The sequence below is a fragment of the Alosa pseudoharengus genome, unplaced genomic scaffold (genome assembly GCF_046254945.1).
Source record: "Alosa pseudoharengus isolate Yale_2024_CS ecotype anadromous, Long Island Sound unplaced genomic scaffold, YU_APseudo_1.1 YU_APseudo_1.1_scf_9, whole genome shotgun sequence".
NCBI lineage: Eukaryota > Metazoa > Chordata > Actinopteri > Clupeiformes > Clupeidae > Alosa > Alosa pseudoharengus.
The window spans coordinates 9,785,786-9,794,536 of record NW_027468881.1 but is presented as its reverse complement, the minus strand read 5'-3'; the positions used below and the strand labels follow the sequence as shown (position 1 = coordinate 9,794,536).

Below are 8,751 nucleotides of genomic sequence, written 5' to 3'. Positions count from 1 at the left end.
CTGGGGTTTTTAGTAGTTTTCCGTATTTCAGTCAAGGAGAGGACGTTGATCAATCATTTTGGTGACAGCCACTGGTCCGTAGGCAAAGGCTACTTTACATATTGTCTGGGAATGTTAAGACCTCGCTGTGAGCCACGGGAACACTAGCCTGACGTAGTCATACTCAATTCTAGTCAGAATTTGAGTCTGATACTGCTCCATAGAGCTGTGATTATGGGGCGTGTTTCAAACGAACCAGGAAAAAAAATGCTTCTGCACTCAATTGGATAGACCTACAACCAATCAGAGCAACGGAGTGTGTGACGTATGTTAAGCGACGCATAGTTGATGTCAACAGAACTCAACTGCACGCTAGAAGAAGAAAATGTGAGCGATTTTCGCAGGTGTTGTAAAAATAATGTAAGGATACACGGAGTTCTTCAACACACGAACCTCATTTTTGAGAGAAACAGTAAAGGTGAATGCATATACGATCGATCAAGTTATCCGTTTAGGATTACAACTCCACAACACTGCAAACAAATCGCATCGCATTTGTCGGTCCTGTCAGAACTTTATAACACGGTTGGAACGCGACATGCCCGTGTTTAAAAAATGGACAGAAGACGAAGGAGACCAGCCTGAAGAACCGTGTTCATCTGAGGCATCAGAGACGCCCCGGACTCTGAAGAAGTTCTGCCCCAATCCGTCAACTCCAACCGGTACAAAAACGCGAAGAAGCATTACAGAGGTAAGCTTGTTAATACATTTCTACTTCTTATGATATGACTATGAGAATAACCTCGATTGCCACGTTTCACATGAGTTAATAGTGAGTCGTGATTATTGTCCAATGTGATAAACACTGTGCATTCCCACACTCCTCATTTCCGTGAAATCTATCTATGATTAAATCATCTAGTCATATTTTGACATGCCTAGTATTCTGGAAGCCAGCCCGAATTTCAGTGTAGTGTGAGCAAATGTTACCAGGATAAACTTGTACCTGATGTGTAAGTTGGCCTCTGTCACTTTGTCAATATGTAGAAACTTCATTTTGTAATGGACTAGCATGTTATCCAACCCCCACTTCTGTGCTCTGCACCTCTGTGGGGGGTGGGCAGTGTTTCTCTGACCTGCTCAGCAATTGCATCTGGTGTCACCATATTTAACAGTCTGTATTTTCCAATGTATTGTCAATGCACGTTATACTTATTAGGCTATACTGTAATTCTTCACACTGATGTGTTCACTTATATTTCAGGTTGTCACCCATTTTCCATCCACTTGACCTCCACCTGGAACACCTAAACAATTTTCTCAAATCATTTATGAGAGGATTGGGACCAAACATGTCAGAAATGTCAGCAGCCAGAATCAGTAGGTCCATTGGCATCGTCAAAGAGCTAATGGACAAAACGGACACAGAGCTGGAGCTGACAAGGCCGGCTGGCATTCATCATGTGGCCCGAGAACAGGACGTTTTAACACTGGTAAACGTTTTCAGGGAGACACAACTTTCCCAACAAAAATCACCCAGGCAGGCAGTCTCATGCATTCCCGAATTTCAAGAGAAACTTATTGGCAAAGCTGAATTACCAGGAGAAAATAATGGACTGGCAAAATGTGCCTATTTAAATAATTAAGTAAATGTGAAATGTAAATGGTGATGGTAATTTGTAAATATTGTTTTTGTAAATGACAATGTAAATAATTGTTTTCATATAATAGTTTAGTAGTATCCACATTCTTGAAAACATTTTTGTGTTTTCTTATTGGTTGTATGTTCAAAGTTCAGCGTATATCTTCAAACATTACCTATTATGTGAAGATATTAAAAATCTTTATTGACATGTCTTATTGTTTGTCTTTAAATGCAGAAACATCACCAACCAGTAGAGAAGTATAAACCATTTTAATTTTATTCAAAAATATTAATGTAACAGAGGTAAAAAAAAAGGCATTTGCACAACAACAGGACCCTGAAGCTACAAATTTGAGCCTGAATTTGAAGCTAGCCTGAGATCTTCAACATTGACAAGCCTGATTCCAAGTTACTTGGGGATGATTGTATCTTATCATCCTCATCCTCGTCATCAAAGTAACCAGTGTAATCCATGTCAACCTGAACACGGTCATCCTGAACAACACAGTCATCAAACAAATTAGTTTGACTCTGTTCGATGTCATCAAAAACCTCATGCATAATTCATAGTATCTCTTTTGCATGTTCCAGCTTGTATGTAGGGAGATTATGGATAATGAAGTCCAGGTCAAATATCTGTGTGCACTGTTCTAAAACTGATCAATGAGTTCATCTCCAAAACCAGTGCAGGCTGTGTCGACTGTGTAAAGTGGTATGTTTTTATGGTCCTGAAGTAAACTACTCCTGTAAGTTTGTAACAGTTCCCTGATCAAAAGTGTGCCCTTAGGTGTGACTATTCTGTGTTTGTGGTGTGATGAAACCTCCCCTTGAAAGTGTTCATATTTGGGGATTAGCTCCCCACAACCTTCAGGTTCACAAGAACAAACAGAATGGCAGTGAGTGCAGCACAGATGTCCTAGATCAACAGATGTGGTGTGTTCCTCAAAATGGCAGTACAAAGCTTTCCGCAGACAACTAGTGACTCCATTAAAGTACCGTCTTAACTGCTGGGTCAAGCTTTGTACTAACATCCCTCACAATCCAGTGTAGGCACTCCAGTGTATGGCCAGGTACTTTAATCAGACCCACTCTGATGTTTGTTCTGTTTGGGCTCAGGGCCAAATTTATTGGATTGTCCATCTGAAGCTGTTTCATAACCCTGGCTCTGGATTCCCGATCAGCAGAAGCGGTCAATGTCAGCACAGGTGTACCTGGAATATATAGCAGTACAAAAAGCAACCAATAAGTAACAGTAAAAATAAGAAATTATGAGTAGTATCATTTAGTACTTTTTAATGACTGTACTGACATCTAAAAAGAATACATCACTTATAAGGGGTACAGTGACTAGCCTACCAATATGGGTATGGTGCTTGAGTACATAAAGCAACACCCAAATGCCCTTCTGCCCTTTTGCAGCCTGACCACTGATAGAAATAAAACAGTAACCTACATTAGAATGTTTTAACAGCTAGTTCGCTACAATCACACTAACGTTATGATTGTACCAAGTCTGAGTTAGCGAACGTACAACGACACCTAGGCTACTATGTTTACAACATGGGATTCATATCACGACATTGGGAGTTATTTACTAAGTCAGACAGTTAGACTCTCTTACCATTTGTAAGTTAGATGAACTTCGTCCATGACGATACCCATTACGTTGGCTTGAAAAACATCGGAGCCTAGCATGTCCCTCCACTTGTTGTTCAGCAGCCAGGATTCCGGGCTTCAAAAAAGGATCTGGCAACGACCGCTGGCTATATCCACCTCGTCGTGCACGCCGAGTTGCATCGCCGTGATGCCCATTTCAGTTGCTTCGGCAAAAAACATCTTTCTCATCAACAAATGCCTTGATCCCGTTACTCTGTTCCTCTTTTAAAATTAATTCGCTGTCGATATCTTCTAGAACAGACCTGATAGCAGAATCTACACATCTCAATTCTCCAGCGGCAGCCATCGTTGTTGTAAACGAATTCAACCCAAGCGCTCTTTGGTGACGTGGTGGATTACGTTACTGTTGAGCATCTGTCCATCATCGTATAAAGCCCGCCCTGACAATTTGATTGGCCCGCCAGTATTTGGGCGAGCATACTCGCGCCACTATGGATCAATGCCAGACCGAACTTCCCGACCTCAAACGTTGTGGGCGGGACTAAGTTCGGAATGGCACCCAGGCTACGGGAACACCAGAGGGCGAGGCAAAAACACATCCTTCCCTGACCGGGAATCGAACCCGGGCCGCGGCGGTGAGAGCGCCGAATCCTAACCACTAGACCACCAGGGATGCTGTTCACAAAGGAAAGCTATCAACGTTTTAAGCTATTAAGATTTGCATTATATTCTTTTTTTTAATTTTATTCTGTATAACATATCCAGCGAAACAATGTCTTAATTTGTAGACTTTAGTCCCTTCAAATAGGCCTACTATGGCATGATTATGATTAGTGAAAAGCTGGCAACCGAGCCTATTAAAGCAAATTTTCCAAACAAGCAAAATTACGGTCTGAGCCAGATTTTTCCGGATCAAGCGTTCGTTGATGTAACAAATGCTGGATAGACTGTGGTATTCTCCGACCGTTTTCCCAGAGAATGCATTTTCTTCGCTTTAACAGCAGATACTATCCTATACTGTTACCAAGGACGTTGCTACTAATAGTATGATAAAATCCATCCAAAACACAACTAGATGCCACTCATTTTGGTGGGTTTCCAAAGCCACGCCTAGTCTGCCGCTGCTTTGTTCATGACGTCACTGGTGTTATAAATGTGAGCGCTTCATTGTAATTCTCTATATTCTGCAGTTATCTACCGACAGGACGTGGAGGGTTTCAGCCACCCAAACATTTATTTCCAATGGGCCCCGTCGCCTAGCGTTTACTCCCCAGAGCCTCGCCAACTGAGTTGAGAAGGGTGCTTATTTCCATCAGCACTGAACGGTTTTGAAGGTAACGCTATTGCCTTAACGTTATGGTGAAATGGACTCCGTTTGCTTGCTTGCCTACTTGTTATAAGCTAATCGCGTTGCCCTTGGATGCTAGCCATCTGATTATGAAAACGTTAGCTACTGCCGAAAACATGTCCAAGAGGATCACTTTTCGACTTGTGGAGGACAATGGCGATCAATTATTTTATATATATCTGTTTCATGTTCCTGTCGTTACATTTACATAACCCTGAAAAACAACATTCGACGTTAAGGTCGTTATCTCATATTAGCCAGCCAACACAGTTGGGATAAACATCACACTGATCACATACATCACCACCACCAGTCAGTCACTGGTGTAAACAGTGTAGCCTACAGCAGCAGCTACGTTACGATTGCTAACCACAGAAGATGTTTTCCTCCTATGAAAGGTCTTGTAGGAAATGTCTCCTGTCTCTCTGTCTTTATAGGATGTAATTGTAACGTTAACGTACGCTTAATTTGAACACGCGATTCGAGATGTGTGTGTGTGTGTGTATGTATATTATACATTATCATTATATTGAATAGAAGTTAATTTCCTTTGTCCAAAATGTCATGCTTGTTTTTCTCCCTTGGTCCCTGACGATCATGCTCTGCTTATTGTATCCACATAGGGTTTCCATCTAAGGCACTGTTTACAAGATCTGAAGAATGGCAGCTATTCCAGCAGGCGGCTCTTTGGTTGCAACCCACGACTACTACCGAAGTATGCATTGAAATGACTTGTATATTGCCAATTAATGAGAATAAAATGTTGTATGGGTGCTGAACTCTCAGCATCAGTTTAACCAGATATTTTTTAATGAGGAGACACAGCACTCAAAAAATCATTCATAGAAATGCATGGGGTTAGTTTGTAACGCCAATATGGCCATTATCTACACATATCCCACCCCTTCCTCGGCAAAACGTTGACATGTAAATGCATTGAGCCAATCATGTGGTGTGATGTGAATACATTGAGCCAATCATATGGTGTGTTGTGAAGACATCTTGCCAATCATGTGTTGTGAACTCGCCGCTGGAGCAAGATTGGTGTCGTGAAGCCTTGCGCACGCGCATTTCTGCTGAATAGGATGCCCGATGAGTACCCAAAAAGCGTTGCTATATGGCCGCCGAGTGGAGGGACTTGCCTAAAAGGACTTTGGTTTAACATCTGTGGTCTGTATTCATAGGGCGCATTGGCTCAACATCCAGTAATAGCTCCTGCAGCAGTTCAGAGTACAGTGGGGAGGTCATCCCTCACCACCCAGGTAAGAGTCACTCTTTAAAAAAAGGGCCTTCTACGGGCCTTCCACTTTGAACAACTTTCAAACTTGTTTCGAATGGTGGGAGGTTGAGGTATTGCACCGTTCACGTCACTGTTCTGTGTTGGGTAAACACAGCAACTCTGTTGAAGCAGGAAATGACTGGTAGGGTGTGTTATGTGAGTCAGTATGGATGCAGATGCACATTTCATTATCTTTTGAGTGATGGAGTCGCATGACTCAAAGAACTGCATGTTGATTGGTAGTTTGAGAATGTTTGAATAGTATTTAATTCTCTGTCTGTCTCTTTCTCCCTCTAGGGCTTCCCAAGCAAGACTCCGGGCACTGGTGGTCCAGTTTCTTCTTTGGGAAACAAGTTCAAATGACTCCCCTTACTGAGGAAGCCCAACAGAAGTAAGTGAGCGTTAGCACAGCCTGGTGACTGGCTTTGTCCAGGCAGAGCAATCATGATGTCTGCTTTTACTAGTTGACAAAAATGTTCCCCAAAAAAAAACACGCATGTAATTAGAATATGGTTAAATAATTGAAGTAATACAATGACAGACACAAGTGGTTTTGGACTAGAGGGAAGGGGGTCTCACGTTTGAGTTCTCCCACTAATCATAGCTGCTTTGCAGGGCTGGAATGCTGAACATGACTGAGGGGCCAGTCACCTGTGTTGCCAGGGAGATGGTGATGAAGAGGCAGGCTAGTGAGAGCAGCGACACTGGGAAGTCGGAGGCGGGGAGCCCTCCATCCTCTTGAGCCCAGTGTCCTGGGACAACAGACGCTAGGAGACGGAGACTGCTTTTTACTTTTTTTTTTTTTTTTTTCCCATTAGCACAGGTTGCTTTTAGTGTTCATCATTTTATCTTTCATTTTATATCTATGATGAAGTAAAAAGCTAAAAAAAAAAAAAAAAAAAAAAAAAAAAAGGAACAAGAAACTTTTTGTATGTTTTTACACATCTGTAACACTGGTGGATTTGATGTTTTTGTTCTGATGTTTTTCACACAATCGCCCGTGTTCTCAGATTCATTAAAATAGCCTCAAGCAGCCTATCACACTCTCTGTGCTTCTTCATTTTGTACACTACATGAGAAGGCAGGCTCTTGCCGGTGTGGAGAGGCCTAAACACACCATTATCAAACAGAAAAACCTCCGGTCTTTGAGTTGTAAAACAGCCCTCAGTCCCAGTTAACCCTCATCTGCCTGAATGAATCGGCTCTGCTGACTGAATCGCTTTTTTTAAAAGGAAAGGGGGGGGGGGAGCACTGGCGGCACAACAGTTACTCTGACTCTGTTCTTTGCTCAAGTTGTTTAAACAGTGCTCTCTATTATCAGAACCAGCTGAATGGTGGATTGTACCAGTGGACCTATGTACGTGCTTGTCCTGCTAGTGTTCTTTTGTCTGCCAAATGTGCTCGCACTGCTGCTTGTACATACAAGGACACAATGTCCCATGTTGCCTTGTGGAGATGGGCATGTCTCAGCAGCTGTTATATAACTTAACCGCTAGATCAGCCTCCATACCGTGAAGTCTGTTGTGCTCGTCATACAATCTTCAGCAAGCAGCTAGTGCTCATCGAAGCCGTAGCTGTAAGAAAACCGAGACACGGGTTAACTGCAGCCACGTGTTCTTGTGAGGAGATTCAGTATGAGAAAGACCAAAGTATGAATGTCTTTGGATATGTATATGCCCCGAAATAAGACTGGAATCTGTCCCTGATTTTGAATAAACAAATATCTTAATTTATCATATTTATATGTTTTGAATACATGGTCAGGCAAAGATAATGATAAAGACAAATGTTGAATAACGAAACCAGTATTAATATTTTGAGAATTAATTTTTTCCCTTGATTGAAAGTGCTATTGGGTTACATAGGGAGTCATGAGTCTTTGACCCGCTTGACTGTCCAAGACACACAATGACTCAATCACTCAATGAGATGGATAAAGACCAAACCTAATGAAAAAAATCTCAATTTACAAACATACATTCAACACATCTGGGGGCCACTTTGAGCCATTTCAAGGGAGAATCCAGACAACATAAAAAAACACAAAAACAGAAAAGAATCACATACACAACCTGTGATCACATCCATTCATCCGCCTTCAAGCGTAAATAAAGTTATCATTTGTGTCCTAGGCGTGAGATGGGTGAAGTGTTTTCCAGCCCTGTTAGCACTTTTTCCAGGTCACTAGGCAAAGTCACAAGTGGCTGGTTGGCTGACTGGTCAGATGGATGATTGCTAGACGGGTGGAAAAGCCTTTTTTGCTCACTCTGGTCTGACATGTTTTCCTCTCTTCCTTCGACAGGTCCTCATCAAAGAGGTGGAGTAGGTTGGAGCATCACTCTTCGGAGGACCAGCCGGATTGAATACTTCCATGGAGGGGACAGGGAGGGGGAGCATTCTAGAATGAAAGGGGTCTCTGTGTGGAGGGGGGGGTGCTATAGCTTTGCAGTGGGGATTGGAAAGGGGTAGGGGTGGGAATGTGTTGTGCAACAGTTAACATTGCACACTGGCTGCAGAGCTATCTTTAGACGAATTACAAAAAGGGTTTTTCTCTCCAGCCTCGCACCCTGTACAAAATACACAGCTGCGAGAGCAGGATGTTCTGCTGTGGAGAACACATTGGGGCAAAAACAAGCAAGATGCAGTGTTGACACAGACATCACAAAACACTAATCGCACATGTATACAAGCTAACATATGTGTGTGCACAAACACACACGCACACGCACACATTAACATATCACTCACACACACACACTCACATGCACACACACACCCTCTCTCTCAGGCTGGAGTGTCCAGGGCTGTCTCTGGCTCAAGTCCACACAGCTGTGCAGAGGACATAGAGAGTTGAGGAGAGCCAGGCTGAGGAATGTTCCCTCT

General features: G+C 42.6%; 1 protein-coding gene, 2 long non-coding RNA genes and 1 other non-coding gene across 4 annotated transcripts; 2 read left to right on the top strand and 2 right to left on the bottom strand.

Moving 5' to 3' along the window:
• Positions 1-146: 146 nt before the first annotated feature.
• LOC143114248 (uncharacterized) lies at positions 147-1,832 on the top strand. The gene is made up of 2 exons (XR_012984878.1): positions 147-730; positions 1,244-1,832. It is a non-coding gene; the product is annotated as an uncharacterized LOC143114248 (long non-coding RNA).
• Positions 1,833-1,879: 47 nt separating this feature from the next.
• LOC143114247 (uncharacterized) lies at positions 1,880-3,807 on the bottom strand. The gene is made up of 2 exons (XR_012984877.1): positions 3,246-3,807; positions 1,880-2,835 (listed from the first exon to the last, which is right to left on the bottom strand). It is a non-coding gene; the product is annotated as an uncharacterized LOC143114247 (long non-coding RNA).
• Positions 3,808-3,842: 35 nt separating this feature from the next.
• Positions 3,843-3,914, bottom strand: trnae-cuc (transfer RNA glutamic acid (anticodon CUC)). Its single transcript has one exon. It is a non-coding gene; the product is annotated as a tRNA-Glu (tRNA).
• Positions 3,915-4,416: 502 nt separating this feature from the next.
• On the top strand, positions 4,417-6,906 carry ppdpfb (pancreatic progenitor cell differentiation and proliferation factor b). Its single transcript, XM_076275762.1, has 5 exons — positions 4,417-4,575; positions 5,213-5,304; positions 5,774-5,851; positions 6,166-6,259; positions 6,484-6,906. The coding sequence occupies exons 2-5, from the start codon at positions 5,250-5,252 to the stop codon at positions 6,608-6,610; spliced, it is 354 nt and encodes a 117-aa protein (XP_076131877.1). The 5' UTR covers positions 4,417-4,575; positions 5,213-5,249; the 3' UTR covers positions 6,611-6,906.
• Positions 6,907-8,751: the final 1,845 nt, after the last annotated feature.